The sequence below is a fragment of the Oncorhynchus masou genome, chromosome 1 (assembly GCF_036934945.1).
Source record: "Oncorhynchus masou masou isolate Uvic2021 chromosome 1, UVic_Omas_1.1, whole genome shotgun sequence".
NCBI lineage: Eukaryota > Metazoa > Chordata > Actinopteri > Salmoniformes > Salmonidae > Oncorhynchus > Oncorhynchus masou.
Window position 1 is genome coordinate 25182463 of NC_088212.1, and position 16588 is coordinate 25199050.

A 16588-nucleotide genomic window follows, 5' to 3' on the forward strand; every position below is an offset into this window, starting at 1 on the left:
GCGGTTATGGTTCGAATCCCCAAGCCGACGAGCTATCGATGTGCCCTTGAGCAAGGCATTTAACCTTAATCGCTACCGTACGTCGTCTGCTAAATTATTAAAACGTACAATGGTGGATAGCAGTGAACAGCAGCAGTAAAGTTAACGCCCTTAAAATTGTGATTGGACATTATGGATACTGCTGCACGAGACTTCGATTCAATTGGTGGAATTTATGTCCATCAAATTACTCACGCTGTCTATGCTCTAAATGCTGGTGGAAAGAAGGAAGATGTACATGAAGTGAGGATTCCTGAGTTTTTGCAATGGTCAGACTATCCATTTATTGCCACACATTCCACAACTCGGAGTTGCTATGAAGGTACAATTATTTCACAATTATTTGTAGTTGAAATGACACTTTCCTCAATAATTAATAGGTGATTGCTGCCAAGCTAGTTGACTGTCAGCAAATGTGTTAGCTAGATAGCTAGCTCTAGCTATCTACCCAGATAGATATAGCTAGCTAGCTATGTTGAATGATCTGAGCTCAATCATCTCTAGCTCTTGGCTAGCTAATGCAGTTAACGTTATTGCCAGCTACTGTACTGTCAGTATGTACAGTGCCTAAATAAAGTATCACATCACTTGTCCTTTTTACACATTTTATGTTACAGCCTGAATTTAAAATGTATTAAATTGACATTTGTGTCACTGGCCAACACACAAAACCCAATAATGTCGAAGTGGAATTATGTTTTTTGATTATTTTTAATCAAAAATTAAAAGCTGAAATGTCTTGAGTCAGTAAGTATTCAAACTATTTGTTATGGCAAGCATAAATAAGTTAAGGAGTGAACATAGGTTAAACAAGTCACATAATAAGTTGCATTAACTCACTCTGTGTGCAATAATAGTGTTCAGCATGGTTTTTGAATGACTACCTCATCTATGTACCCTACACATACAGTTATCTGTAAAAGGTCCCTCAGTCGAGCAGTGGATTTCAAACACAGATTCAACCACAAAGACCAGGGATATTTTCCAAAGCCTCGCAAAGTAGGGCACCTATTCCTTTGAGTATGTTGAAGTTATTATTTGCACTTTAGATGGCGTATTAATACACCCAGTCACTACAAATATACAGGCATCCTTGCTAACTCAGTGTCCGGCTCAGGGTTTCACAATGAGCCCAATGGTGAATTTAAAACAGAGTTTAATGGCTGTGATAGGAGAAAACTGAGGATGTATCAACAACATTGTAGTTACTCCAGAATACTAACCTAAATGACAGAGTGAAAAGAATGCCTGTACAAAATACAAATATTCCAAAACATGCATCCTGTTTGCAATAAGGCACAAATGTGGCAAATAAATATACTTTATGTCCTGAATACAAAGTGTTATGTTTATGTTTGTGGCAAATCCAACACATCACTGAGTACCACATGGTGACTGCATCATGTTATGGGTATGCTTGTCATCTGCAAGGACTAGGGAGTTTTTTGGGATAAAAAGAAAGTAGAGTAGAGCTAAGCACAGGAAAAATCCCAGATGAAAACTTGGTTCAATCTCCTTTCTAACAGACACTGGGAGACAAATGCACCTTTCAGCAGGACAATAACCTAAACACAAGGCCAGATATTACTTACCATAATGAGATTTGCTTACCATGATGACATTGAATGTTTCTGAGTGGCCTAGTTACAGTTTTTATTTATATCTACTTGAAAATCTATGACAAACATGAAAATAGTTCTATAGCAATAATCAACAACACATTTAACAGAGATTAAAGAATTTTGAAAAGAATAATGGTCAAGTGTTTCACAATCCAGATGTGGAAAGCTCTTAGAGACTTACCTAGAAAGACTCTCAGCTGTAATCGCTGCCAAAGGTGTTTCTATAAAGTATTGACTCAGAGGTGTGAATACTTATATTAATGAGATATTTCTGTATTTCATTTTCAATACATTTGAAAAAAATGTGTAAATTTTTTTCTTCACTTTGTCAATAATGGGTATTGTGTGAGGATGGGTGAGATTTAAAAATATATATTTAATTAATTTTGAATTCAAGCTGCAACACAACAAAATGTGGAATAAGTCAAGGGGTATGAATACTTTCAGAAGGCACTGTAGCTAGCTAAGTTACAATGATGCCGAAATAAGGTTAGCTAGCTACTATTAGCTAGATTTTATTTTCTAACTGTAAGAGCTAACTAGATTACACTTATCTACTCATCTAGGAAATTCTCATTAACCAGCTTTAATTTGCAATATCAGTACTATTGAAGATTGCCCCCAAGACCAAGGGTAGCTTGATGTTTTGCATCTGTACCTACTGCTAGTTGTAGCCAGCTTTGTGAAAGCACAGCAGATTGATTGAAATCTTTCCTTGCTTGTGACTGATATCTGTGATTTGAATGGATATTTATAGCATAGTTCAAATCCTCCCTCCTAGGAAGCACGCCTCCTGTCAATGAATGATTCTATTTGTTTAATGTATGTTACCATTGTCTGTAGGCTGTTTGGTTGCACATCTGTAGAAATCATGAAGTTCATTCATTGGGCATAATTTTGACTTGATTTATTAGGATCCCCATTAGCTGACGCCAATGGCGACAGCTAGTCTTACTGGGGTACGACACATGATGAAAAAAACATTACAGACAAAAGACTTCACAATTTACATACATTTAAAAACATGAACGTGTGTGTCTGTGTGTGTGCATCTATCAAATTATGTTTAGCCAAGTTTATAGCGGGAGTTATACTGTTCAAAAACAATCATCACATTGTTGCCCACCTAATGCAATTTTGTAATTGTTGTACTATCTCTCTTCAATCAATATGTATTAGTAAAGATTATTGAACAAGTACTGTATTTAATTTCATCATAATACAATCTCAAACTGAGTGACAACTGAGTCAGTTTGCTGATATGAATGAATGATTATTGGTAGAACTAGATCAGCAGGGGACTCAATGCAGATACAGGTCAATGTACCAGGAGAAACTGCATCTTCAAGAGAAACACCCTGGCAACACATCCATTAAAAAGACTAACAACTTGAGAGCAGAAAATGCAAAGTTATTAGAACATTTGTAACAATCATAATATAGCAATTGACCTGTTGCCTGAGTAACTACACTAATATATACAAAATCAAATTAGTGGGTTCGGTTATTTCAGCCACACCCATTGCTGACAGGTGTATACAATCAAGCACACAGCCATGCAATCTCCATAGACAAATATTGGCAGTAGAATGGCCTTACTGAAGAGCTCTGCAACTTTCAACTTGGCACTGTCATAGGATGCCACCTTTACAACAAGTCAGTTTGTAAAAATTCTGCCCTGCTAGAGCTGCCCTGGACAACTGTATGTGCTGTTATTGTGAAGTAGAAATGTCTATGAGCAACAACGGCTCAAACGTGAGGTGGTAGGCAACACAAGCTCACAGAATGGGACTGCCAAGTGCTGAAGCTTGTAGCGTGTAAAAATATTCGGTCCTCAGTTGCAACACTCACTACCGAGTTCCAAACTGCCTCTGGAAGCAGCGTCAGCACTATAACTGTTCGTCGGGAGCTTCATGAAATGGATTTCCATGACCGAGCAGCCGCACACAAGCCTAAGATCTCCATGCACAATGACAAGCGTCGGCTGCTGTGGTGTAAAGCTTGCCGCCATTGGACTCTGGAGCAGTGGATGCGCATTCTCTGGCTTCACCATCTGGCAGTTTGACGGACGAATCTGGGTTTGGCGGTTGCCAGAAGAACGCTACCTGCCCCAAAGCATAGTGCCAACTGTAAAGTTTGGTGGAGGAGCAATAATGATCTGGGGCTGTTTTTCATGTTTCAGGCTAGGCCTCTTAGTTTCAGTGAAGGGAAATCTTAAAGCTACTGCATACAATGACATTCTAGACGATTCTATGCTTCCAACTTTGTGGCAACAGTTTGGGAAGGCCCTTTCCTGTTTCAGCATGACAATGCTCCCGTGCACCAATCGAGGTCCATAGAGAAATGGTTTGTTGAAATCGGTGTGGAAGAACTTGACTGGCTTGCACAAAGCACTGACCTCAACCCCATCAAACACCTTTGGGATGAATTGGAACGCTGACTGCGAGCCAGGCCTAATCGCCCAACATCAGTGCCTGACCTCACTAATGCTCTTGTGGCTGAATGGAGGCAAGTCTCCGCAGCAATATTCCAACATCTAGTGGAAAGCCTTCCCAGAAGAGTGGAGGCTATTATAGCAGCAAATGGGACCAACTCCATATTAATGCCCATGATTTTGGAATGAGAGCAGGTGTCCACTTTTGGTCATATTCCTTTATTTATTTTTTTGATTTTTTTTTTTACTACCGCATAGTACAGTTGTGGCGAAAAGTTTTGAGAATGGCACAAATATATATTTTCACAAAGTTTGCTGCTTCAGTGTCTTTAGATATTTTTGTCAGATGTTACTATGGAATACTGAAGTATAATTACAAGCATTTCACAAGTTTCAAAGGCCTTTGTTGACAATGACATGAAGTTGATACAAAGAGTCAATATTTGCAGTGTTGACCCTTCTTATTCAAGACCTCTGCAATCCACCCTGGCATGCTGTCAATTAACTTCTGGGCCACATCCTGACTGATGACAGCCCATTCTTGCATAATCAATGCTTGGAGTTTGTCAGAATTTGTGGGTTTTTGTTTGTCCACCTGCCTCTTGAGGATTGACCACAAGTTCTCAATGGGATTAAGGTCTGGGGAGTTTCCTGGCAATGGACCCAAAATGTTGATGTTTTGTTCCCCGAGCCACTTAGTTATCACGTTTGCCTTATGGCAATGTGCTCCATCATGCTGGAAAAGGCATTGTTCGTCACCAAACTGTTCCTGGATGGTTGGGAGAAGTTGCTCTCGGAGGATGTGTTGGTACCATTCTTTATTCATGGTTGTGTTCTTTCAAAATTGTGAGTGAGCCCACTCCCTTTGCTGAGAAGCAACCCCACACATGAATGGTCTCAGGATGCTTTACTGTTGGCATGACACAGGACTGATGGTAGCGCTCACCTTGTCTTCTCCGGACAAGCTTTTTTCTGGATGCCCCAAACAATCGGAAAGGGGATTCATCAGAGAAAAGGACTTTACCCCAGTCCTCAGCAGTCCAATCCCTGTACCTTTTGCAGAATATCAGTCTGTCCCTGATGTTTTTCCTGGAGAGAAGTGGCTTCTTTGCAGCCCTTCTTGACACCAGGCAATCCTCCAAAAGTCTTCGCCTCACTGTGCGTGCAGATGCACTCACACCTGCCTGCTGCCATTCCTGAGCAAGCTCTGTACTGATGCTGCCCGGATCCCGCAGCTGAATCAACTTTAGAAGACAGTCCTGGCGCTTGCTGGACATTCTTGGGCACCCTGAAGCCTTCTTCACAACAATTGAACCGCTCTCCTTGAAGTTCTTGATGATCCAATAAATGGTTGATTTAGGTGCAATCTTACAGGCCGCAATATCCTTGCCTGTGAAGCCCTTTTTGTGCAAAGCAATGATGACGGCACGTGTTTCCTTGCAGATAACCATGATTGACAGAGAAAGAACAATGATCCTAAGCACCACCCTCCTTTTGAAGCTTCCAGTCTGTTATTCAAACTCAATTAGCATGACAGAGTGATCTTCAGCCTTGTCAACACTCACACGTGTAAACGAGAGAATCACTGACATGATATCAGCTGGTCCTTTTGTGGCAGGGCTGAAATGCAGCGGAAATGTTTTTGGGGGATTCAGTTCATTTGACTTGGCATAGAGGGACTTTGCAAATAATTGCAATTCATCTCTTCACTCTTCATAACATTCTGGAGTATATGAAATTGCCATCATACAAACTGAGGCAGCAGACTTTGTGAAAATTAACATTTGTGTCATTCTCAAAACTTTTGGCCACGACTGTACTATTGTTCATGTAACAGAGACCATTATAATATGCAATGGCCATTTGATAGAGCCTAGTTCGGAAACATTGATAGAGATAGGAGCTGAACTGAAATTGAGTATGTGGAATTATCTTCCCATGGTAATACAGGGGAATGCATTCTCTCGTGTTATATTTCCATTGAACAGATATGGAGTTAGAATTTGCAGCCACTCATCGAGGTTAGTTTATCTGATACATTAATCATTTCTCCACTACATGCCTTTGCTTTCTCTCAAATTTTCCCCTGCAGACAAAGTATCCAATTTAGGGAAAGAATGATAGGATGTGCTAGATGTAGGTCTATTAGGGCTGGTCTGCATGCGATCCCTGGGCATGTCTATTCTGTTGTGCCATTCTCAACTTATGCTTTAAATTTCCTCAGCCATAACAACGTGATGTTTCTCATGTGGCTGCATAATAGTATAATAGTCGGTGTTTCCATGACCACTCTATTTTTAGGAAATGTTATCAGACTTGCAGTAACCGTTGCAATACATTGCAGAACCTAGCCAATCCGTTTGTAGGTATCACTGTGAAAATGACTATAGGCTGTGTGGTGTTGCACAGATAGGTCTCAGCTAAAGGAGAGGAAGGGGAGACCCCTTCACACATCTGTGGAGCTCTGCAGTCTGAAAACTGCTGTCTGTGTTTTGTGTTCTCCAGGCAGGGGCCTCGTCCATGTGGGCTTCATGCTGTGGTCTGCTGAATGAAGTCATCGGCACAGGGGCAGTGAGAGGCCAGCAGCCCGGGTTCGGAGCCAGTGCTGGACCCTTCCGGTTTGCCCCCAGCGCAGGATACTCCACATACCCGCCCACAACCTTAGGGAGCCCCAGCCTTGTATGTAAGGCCTGTGGCCAGGCATTCTCGGTCTTCAGGAGGAAGGTAGGTGTTTGGTTTGGGGACTATTGGGGTAGCTAGTAGACTGACTGTGAATGTCCTATATACATTTACATTTAAGTCATTTAGCAGACGCTCTTATCCAGAGCGACTTACAAATATGATTGTAGGCCAGTCCCAGATAGTTAGGGGTTGTTTGATGGGCTTTGGGGTGATGGTTAGGGGTTGTTTGATAGGCTTGGGGTGATCAAGAAGGAACCTGATAGGGTTTTTGATCCAAGGAATAGTTTATGAATTGGTATGGACTGAGAGACTATTACATTCAATACACCAATATTATTTTAGATTTTATTTGAGTAGGCTTTTGAGTAGCCATCATGTTTATTTTGCCACTCATCCTCAAACAGACACACTCTACTACAGTACATGTTGTAAAGTGAGGGCCAGTATTGATTAGTTATGTCCTAATACATTAATTGTCCTTGCAGAGAGCCAAGATAAGAGACGCCAAAAGCAGCCAGTTACGTCATGAGACTGCACTTACTACACGCCTGGGGCACATCAGTTGTAATTGCTACACTCCACCACCATAGGTATTTTGTGAAAACCACGTTTTAATTAAGTGGGCTAAAAATAGACAATGACTTAGGCTATGTATTTAGTGTAGATTTACAGTGCATTCGGAAAGTATTCAGACCCCTTGACTTTTTCCACATTTTGTTACATTACAGCCTTATTCTAAAATTGATTAAATTGTTTGTTTCCCCCTCATCATTCTACACACACTACCCCATAATGACAAAGCAAAAAACTTTACATTTTTATTTTTTTGCACAGATCTGGGGAAGGGTACCAAAACATTTCTTCAGTATTGAAGGTCCAAGAACACAGTGGCCTCTATCATTATTAAATGGAAGAAATTTGGAACCACCAAGATTCTTTCTAGAGCTGGCCACCGGGAGATGACCAAGAACCCTATGGTTACTCTGACAGAGCTCCAGAGTTCTTTTCTGGAGATGGGAGAACCTTCCAGAAGGACAACCATCTCTGCAGCACTCCAAACCTTACACAATCCCTATGGTGAAGCATGGTGGTGGCAGCATCATGCTGTGGGGATGTTTTTCAGGGAATGGGAGACTAGTCAGGAGAGGGAAAGATGAATGGAGAAAAGTACATAGAGATCCTTGATGACAACCTGTTCCAGAGCGCTCAGGACCTCAGACTGGGGTGAAGGTTCAACTCCAACAGGACAATAACCCTAAGCACACAGCCAATACAACACAGGAGTGGCTTTGGGACAAGTCTCTGAATGTCCTTGAGTGGCCCAGCCAGAGCCCGGACTTGAACCCGATCTAACATCTCTGGAGAGACCTGAAATTAGCTGTCCAGCGATGCTCCCCATCCAACCTGTCAGAGCTTGAGAGGATCTGAAGAGTAGAATGGGAGAAACTCCCTAAATACATGTGTGCCAAGCTTGTAGGTTCATACCCAAGAAGACTCGCGGCTATAATTTATTTTTAATACATTTGCAAAAATGTCTAAAAACCTGTTTTTGCTTTTTCATCATGGGGTGTTGTGTGTAGATTGATGTTAGCAGTTGATGTTACTCTTCAATTAACACAGACCAACACAAATCAGGGGAGGAAAATAGGTTTATTCAAATAGGACAAATCATGCGGGGAGGTAGATGTTCTTTCTCCCCTGTCCTCAGTGATTTTCTCCTGTGATTCTCTCCTCAGAACAAAGGGACAGGATGTAGTTTTATAACCCAGCCCTAGCCTGTGGTTGACCAATTAGAAATCCTTGCAATAAAACTGGGCCAAGTATCCTATTTCAGGTTCAATGTATAAACAATTTGGACCAATGAGAACTTGGAAATCTTCTTACACTCTCCGCTAAACCATTTAAAAAAAATATATACTTAAAATGTATTTTTAGAAAACATGAATAAAAAAACATTAGCATTAAACATAAAATAATTTACATTAAACACATTGCATTTCTATAACACAAAGGGCATATTTTACAACGAGAAATTGATTTCAAACAAAGTTATAGAAAATAAGTATTAAACAGGTGTATTGATGTCCCTTACGATTCCTACCACATCCTGTATTAGGAGGAAACTCACACAAAAAATGATTGCCAATAGGACGATTGAATATTATTTTCTTGTAGACAAGGTAATCATTCACCATGTCCTTTAAAAGTGACCAGCTCTTCCACACTGGTATCAGTCCCAAATTGAGAACTATTAGAGATGACGTTCTGACAGTCTGCCGGTAGTGAGGAATTCTTCTTCCATTCCGCTGGTTGATAAGGACTTCTCTAATGAACACTTCACCGGTGATCTTGTGTCGTTTCAGGTACAGTCCTTGGGTCAAGGGATAGTACTGCAGCTTCAGACAATATATTCTTATAACCTGTAAAGAAGGAAACAAAAAAGTGAAAATAACTAACATGTCCTGGTTTCAAGAGAAATTGATATTTCACAGATTTCCCTAACTAAATATGTCCCAATTTACAGTGAAAAGTTGGACGTTTCACCTAGATATCCATAATATGACGATTGCTGTGTACAACATAGAAGATTATCAGTTTCTGATCATCTTACTATGCTTCTTCACCCGAGAGTCGCCCCTGGTTGCTAATCAATCCCCCGTGTCATCAAAATGGACAACTTTGTAATGGGTGACATGTATCCATCGCAATGTTCCCTGGACTTTTACTGCTGACCTCGTTATGAGCAAAACTTGATAAGGACCTTCCCATTTTGGCTAGAATGTCTCTAAAATATTTTTTTACCATCACCCACTGGCACTACGTCATGTACCCCCTCGGTAGTTATTCCCCACGCCTATTTTACTTGTCTGACTGCTTCCCCTACTGCATTAGAGAGTAGTATGCAATAGTTAAGCATTGTGTCACTCATAAAGTGAAAGTCTGATTTTCTCAAATCTAACGTGCCGGTCACTATCACATTGTAGTAACTGCCCAGCCTGCCTTCCTCACACCCCTCTCCACAATACTTGAACTGTGATTCGGTCCTGTGATTCTCTCCTCAGAACAAAGGGACAGGATGTAGTTTTATAACCCAGCCCTAGCCTGTGGTTGACCAGTTAGAATTCCTTGCAATAAAACTGGGCCAAGTATCCTATTTCAGGTTCAATGTATAAACAATTTGGACCAATGAGAACTTGTCATGTAGCTATGAGTCCCAGACTGAAATTCCTCCCATGTCTCTGACCCATTAATCATTAATCCCCTATAATAGAAAAAAAACACTATTTCCATGGATCGTTAGTACTCTATTGACTTTTATTCCTCTTGACCTTTAGTACTCTATTGACCTGTATTTATCTTGGAAATATTCTTACAAAGGGAAAAAATATTTAAATCCATTTTAGAATTGGGTCATAAAGTAAAAAAATGTGGATAAAGTCAATGGGTCTGAATACTTTTCGAATGCACTTGATTTATTTCACCTTTATTTAACCAGGTAGGCAAGTTGAGAACAAGTTCTCATTTACAATTGCGACCTGGCCAAGATAAAGCAAAGCAGTTCGACACATACAACAACACAGAGTTACACATGGAGTAAAACAAAACACAGTCAATAATACAGTAGAAAAATAAGTTTATATACAATGTGAGGTGAGATAAGGGAGGTAAAGGCAAAAAAGGTCATGGTGGCAAAGTAAATACAATATAGCAAGTAAAACACTGGAATGTTTGATTTGCAGTGGAAGAATGTGAAAAGTAGATAGAAATAATGGGGTGCAAAGAAGCAAAATAAATACAGTAGAGAAAGAGGTAGTTGTTTGGCTAAATTATAGATGGGCTATGTCCAGGTGCAGTAATCTGTGAGCTGCTCTGACAGCTGGTGCTTAAAGCTAGTGAGGGAGATAAGTGTTTCCAGTTTCAGAGTTTTTTGTAGTTCGTTCCAGTCATTTGCAGCCGAGAACTGGAAGGAGAGGTGGCCAAAGGAAGAATTGGTTTTGGGGGTGAACAGAGAGATATACCTGCTGGAGCACATGCTACAGGTGGGTGCTGCTATGGTGACCAGCAAGCTGAGATAAGGGGGGACTTTACCTAGCAGGGTCTTGTAGATGACCTGGAGCCAGTGGGTTTGGAGACGAGTATGAAGTGAGGGCCAGCCAATGAGAGCGTACAGGTCGTAGTGGTGGGTAGTATATAGGGCTTTGGTGATAAAACGGATGGCACTGTGATAGACTGCATCCAATTTATTGAGTAGGGTATTAGAGGCTATTTTGTAAATGACATCGTCGAAGTCGAGGATTGGTAGGATGGTCAGTTTTACAAGGGTATGTTTGGCAGTATGAGTGAAGGAGGCTTTGTTGCGAAATAGGAAGCCAATTCTAGATTTAACTTTGGATTGGAGATGTTTGATATGAATCTGGAAGGAGAGTTTACAGTAACCAGACACCTAGGTATTTGTAATTGTCCACATATTTTAAGTTAGAGCCGTCCAGAGTGGTGATGTTGGACAGGTGCAGGCAGCGATCGGTTGAAGAGCATGCGTTTAGTTTTACTTGTATTTAAGAGCAATTGGAGGCCACGGAAGGAGAGTTGTATGGCATTGAAGCTTGCTTGGAGGGTTGTTAACACAGTGTCCAAAGAAGGGCCAGAAGTATACAGAATGGTATCATCTGCGTAGAGGTGGATCAGAGACTCACCAGCAGCAAGAGCGACATCATTGATGTATACAGAGAAGAGATTCGGTCCAAGAATTGAACCCTGTGGCACCCCCATAAAGATTGCCAGAGGCCCGGACAGACCCTCAGATTTGACACACTGAACTCTATCAGAGAAGTAGTTGGTGAACCAGGCGAGGCAATCATTTGAGAAACCAAGGCCGTCGAGTCTGCCGATGAGGATGTGGTGATTGACAGAGTCGAAAGCCTTGGCCAGGTCAATGAATACGGCTGCACAGTATTGTTTCTTATTGATGGCAGTTAAGATATCGTTTAGGACCTTGAGCGTGGCTGAGGTGCACCCATGACCAACTCTGAAACCAGATTGCATAGCGGAGAAGGTATGGTGGGATTAGAAATGGTTGGTAATCTGTTTGTTGACTTGGCTTTCAAAGACCTTAGAAAGTTAGGGTAGGATAGATATAAGTCTGTAGCAGTTTGGGTCAAGAGTGCCCCCTCCCACCTTTGAAGAGAGGGGTGATCGCAGCTGCTTTCCAATCTTTGGGAATCTCAGACGACACGAAAGAGGGGTGGCAACAATTCTGGCAGATAATTTTAGAAAGAAATGGGTCCAGATTGTCTAGCCCGGCTGATTTGTAGGGGTCCAGATTTTGCAGCTCTTTCAGAACATCAGCTGACTGGATTTGGGAGAAGGAGAAATGGGGAAGGCTTGGGCGAGTTGCTGTGGGGGGGGGGGGGGGTGCAGTGCTGTTGACCGGGGTAGGGGTAGCCAGGTGGAAAGCATGACCAGCTGTAGAAAAATACTTATTGAAATTCTCAATTATAGTGGATTTATCGGTGGTGACAGTGTTTCCTATCTTCAGTGCAGTGGGCAGCTGGGAGGAGGTGTTCTTATTCTCCATGGACTTTACAGTGTCCCAGAACTTTTTGGAGTTTGTGTTGCAGGAAGCAAATTTCTGCTTGAAAAAGCTAGCCTTGGCTTTTCCAACTGCCTGTGTATATTGGTTTCTAGCTTCCCTGAAAAGTTGCATATCACGGGGGCTGTTCGATGCTAATGCAGAACGCCATAGGATGTTTTTGTGTTGGTTAACCTCTTGAAACTCTGGGGCGCAATTTCATTTTTCATTTTTGGATGAAAAACGTTTTAAACAAGATATTTTATCACAAAAAGATGCTCGACTATGCATATAATTGATAGCTTTGGAAAGAAAACACTCTGACGTTTCCAGAACTGCAAAGATATTGCCTGTGGGTGCCCTAGAACGGGAGCTTCAGGCAAAACCAAGATGAAACGGCAACCAGGAAATCAGCAGGATTTTTGAGGCTCCGTTTTCCATTGTCTCCTTATATGGCTGTGAATGCGAGAGGAATGAGCCTGCCCTTTCTGTCGTTTCCCCAAGGTGTCTGCAGCATTGTGACGTATTTGTAGGCATATCATTGGAAGATTGACCATAAGAGACTACATTTTCCAGGTGTCCGCCCGGTGTCCTCCGTCGAAATTGGTGCGTCATTTTCAGCTGCTGGTATTTTTCCATACGATTCCGAGGGGAAGGCTAACTGCATATCAATGAAGAGATATGTGAAAAAACACCTTGAGGATTGATTCTAAACAACGTTTGCCATGTTTCGGTCGATATTATGGAGTTAATTCGGAAAAAGTTTGACGTTTTGGTGACTGAATTTTCGGTTCGTTTCGGTAGCCAAATGTGATGTACAAAACGGAGCGATTTCTCCTACACAAAGATTCTTTCAGGAAAAACTGAACATTTGCTATGTAACTGAGAGTCTCCTCATTGAAAACATCCGAAGCTCTTCAAAGGTAAATGATTTTATTTATTTGGTTATCTGGTTTTTGTGAAAATGTTGCGTGCTAAATGCTACTCAAAATGCTAAGCTAGCTTGCAATACTCTTACACAAATTATTGATTTGCTATGGTTCAAAAGCATATTTTGAAAATCTGAGATGACAGTGTTGTTAAGAAAAGGCTATGCTTGAGAGCAGGCGCATTATTTTCATTTTATTTGCGATTTTCAGAAATCGTTAACGTTGCGTTATGCTAATGAGCCTGAGGCTTTATTCATGATCCCGGATCCGGGATGGGGAGTATCAAGATTAAGGGCAGTAAGGTCTGGAGAGAACCAAGGGCTATATCTGTTCCTGGTTCTACATTTCTTGAATGGGGCATGCTTATTTAAGATGGTGAGGAAGGCATTTAAAAAAATAACCAGGCATCCTCTACTGACGGGATGAGATCAATATCCTTCCAGGATACCCCGGCCTGGTCAATTAGAAAGGCTTGCTCGCAGAAGTGTTTTAGGGAGCGTTTGACAGTGATGAGTGGAGGTCATTTGACCGCTGACCCATTACGGATGCAGGCAATGAGGCAGGGATGCAACAATTGTCAGATAATTTTAGAGAGGGTCCAGATTGTCTGGCCCGGCTGATTTGTAGGGGTCCAAGTTTTGCAGCTCTTTCAGAACATCACCTATCTGGAAAGGCCTGCACCCATTACGGATGCAGGCAATGATCGCTGAGATCTTGGTTGACAACAGCAGGTGTATTTAGAGGGCAAGTTGGTTAGGATGATATCTATGAGGGTGCCCGTGTAAGTAAGAATTGGCAGGTAATGAGTGTGAGACTGTGCCTCATCAAATTTCTAGCCAGAATTTAATAAAATGTGTGGTGGTCCCCTCCCACTGGTGAGACACACCTGTCTGATTTGGGGGGGGGGGTGTTCTGTTGTTATGACAGAGGGAGAGATCCTCTCCATATTGCAGGGTTGAATTCCATTACTTGTCTGGTTTGGTCCCTCTGATGCCCTGAGTCACCATGCCAATACAGCGTCTAATCCCGAGGCTTGCATGTTATTACTGTTTGATGTTTGTGACATGAAAGAAATTAACTGCCTGCCTCCTGTCCGACTGTCTAGAGAGGGAGTGGAACAGATGCACAAGATTGAAAAAGACAGTAATAGTATCAAGACATTGATATTCTGCTTCCTCATGCCTTGTTTGAGCTCCAATACCCCACATTCCTCTCATCTGTCCACTACAGCCGGTGAAGGTTCTATTGAATATTAAACATGAGTGTAGCTTTGTTAAGAACAAACGACCGTTCAAGGTACTGTATATAGAGCCAGATGAGGGAGGGGATTGCTTATCTGAGATTTAATCATTTTGAATCTTCCTTCCGCGCTAATGTTTTAATGGAGATACATTCTAAATGCTGAATATTGGACAGGCTTTGCAGATCCTATTAAGGCACAGTGTGCCCTGGAGCCTACATTACTGTCAATGTCACTTCTGTATCTTCTACTTGGTTAATGCCTACACGCTCTCTATCACTCTCTCCCCCAGTATATCTGCTGCGACTGTAAGAAGAGCTTCTGCACGCTGTGCTCCATGCTTCAGGAGAACTTGCGTATATGTGCTACATGTCACCTGCTGAAGGGGACAGCCTTCCAGAGACCACAGCTGATGCGGCTGAGGGTCAGAGACCTGCGGCAGTACCTGCTGCTACGCAACGTCCCCACAGACACATGCAGGGAGAAGGAGGACCTGGTGGAACTGGTGCTGTGTCACCAGGGGACCGAAAGGGAGGGGGACCCCGACATGGCTAGCTTCAACTCCCGCTCCCTCTACACCCCGCCCCCTTCCACCACACGCTCCGCCTCCGAGCTGTCTACTCTCTCCGCCTCTCAGGGGGAAGCGCTCAGCAGGAGCGACAGCTCAGGGACTACCAACCAGGTACACATACTTCTTCTACACCCTCCCCAACTACCAACCAGGTACGTCATGCAGATAATGTGTAAAAAGTATTAGGTCTGCTCTGGAAGTGACTGAGGCAAAGACAGTACAGTATGAAGATAGGCAGAAACTGCTCCAATAGAACTCCTGATCACACTTGTAGGCGATGTCTTGGCAACGTCCGCTTTCAAAGCTTATGTACAGAAACACGTAATTGGGTCTAACGGTCGTCTCACGCCGAACTACGTATGTGCAGGCCTTCAAATCAAAGGCATTCCTTCAATATATAGTGGTTGTTTTTTTACAAAAATGAGAACGGGTCAGTTTGACACGTTCAAGAGGTTTGAGTAAAAAACATGTTAAACTACTTAAGAAATTGGCTCAAATTTAATTGTGTCTTTAGATTTCAAGAAAATTAACAACTAAGGAAGATCTTTTCACTTTTCTCATTGACTTCTCAAACTCTGACTGAGGTATACATTTCAGGGTTGTGATTCTTATGGATTAATCCAGAATGTCTGGTACTCAGACTAGCAAAGAGCAGGTGAACACTGACTGTGGATGTTCTGTGTGTGAAAGTATATTCAAGACGTCTGAAATATGGAGCTTCACAGTTCGTTTCTTATGTCAGCTTTAGAAAGCATTCATTTTGCTTGTCCTTATCAGACTGTCAACCCCTGGTGACTAAAATTGATGGGAGTGATTTGGTAAATTCTGTTGATTTCATAGACCCATCGTCTTCATTGTTGGACTCTTAGAAAGATGAGGCCTCCTGTTGGACTCTTCCCCTCCATAGAGACATGAGGCCTCCTGTTGGACTCTTTCCCTCCATAGAGACATGAGGCCTCCTGTTGGACTCTTCCCCTCCATAGAGACATGAGGCCTCCTGTTGGACTCTTCCCCTCCATAGAGACATGAGGCCTCCTGTTGGACTCTTCCCCTCCATAGAGACATGAGGCCTCCTGTTGGACTCCCCCCACCCCCAATAGAGAGATTTTATTTTATTATAATTTTTTTAACCAGGTAGGCCAATTGAGAACAAGTTCTCATTTACAACTACGACCTGGCCAAGATAAAGCAAAGCTGTGTGACAAAAAAATAAACAGAGTTACACATGGGATAAACAAACGTACAGTCAATAACACACTGTATAACACACTGTATACAGTGTGTGCAAATGAAGTAAGGAGGTAAGGCAATAAATAGGCCATAGTGGTGAAGTCATTACAATTTAGAAATCAACACTGGATGGATAGATGTGCAGATGAGGATGTGCAAGTAGAAGTACTGGCGTGCAAAAGAGCAGAAAAACAAATATGGGGATGAGGTAGGTAGTTGGTTGGATGGGCTATTTACAGATGGGCTATGTACAGCTGCAGCGATTGGTAAGC

The 16588-nt window shown here is 42.1% G+C and overlaps 1 protein-coding gene across 2 annotated transcripts in view; it reads left to right on the plus strand.

Moving 5' to 3' along the window:
• The first annotated feature begins 262 nt into the window (after nt 1-262).
• Nucleotides 263-16588, plus strand: part of LOC135540230 (E3 ubiquitin-protein ligase RNF34-like) — a 33024-nt gene continuing 16698 nt past the window's right edge. For both annotated transcript variants that reach the window (XM_064966740.1, XM_064966749.1), the window contains exons 1-3: nt 263-361; nt 6601-6819; nt 14808-15197. In XM_064966740.1, the coding sequence (XP_064822812.1) occupies nt 356-361; nt 6601-6819; nt 14808-15197 (615 nt within the window). In that variant the 5' untranslated portion in view covers nt 263-355. The remainder of the gene's footprint in view (nt 362-6600; nt 6820-14807; nt 15198-16588) is intronic.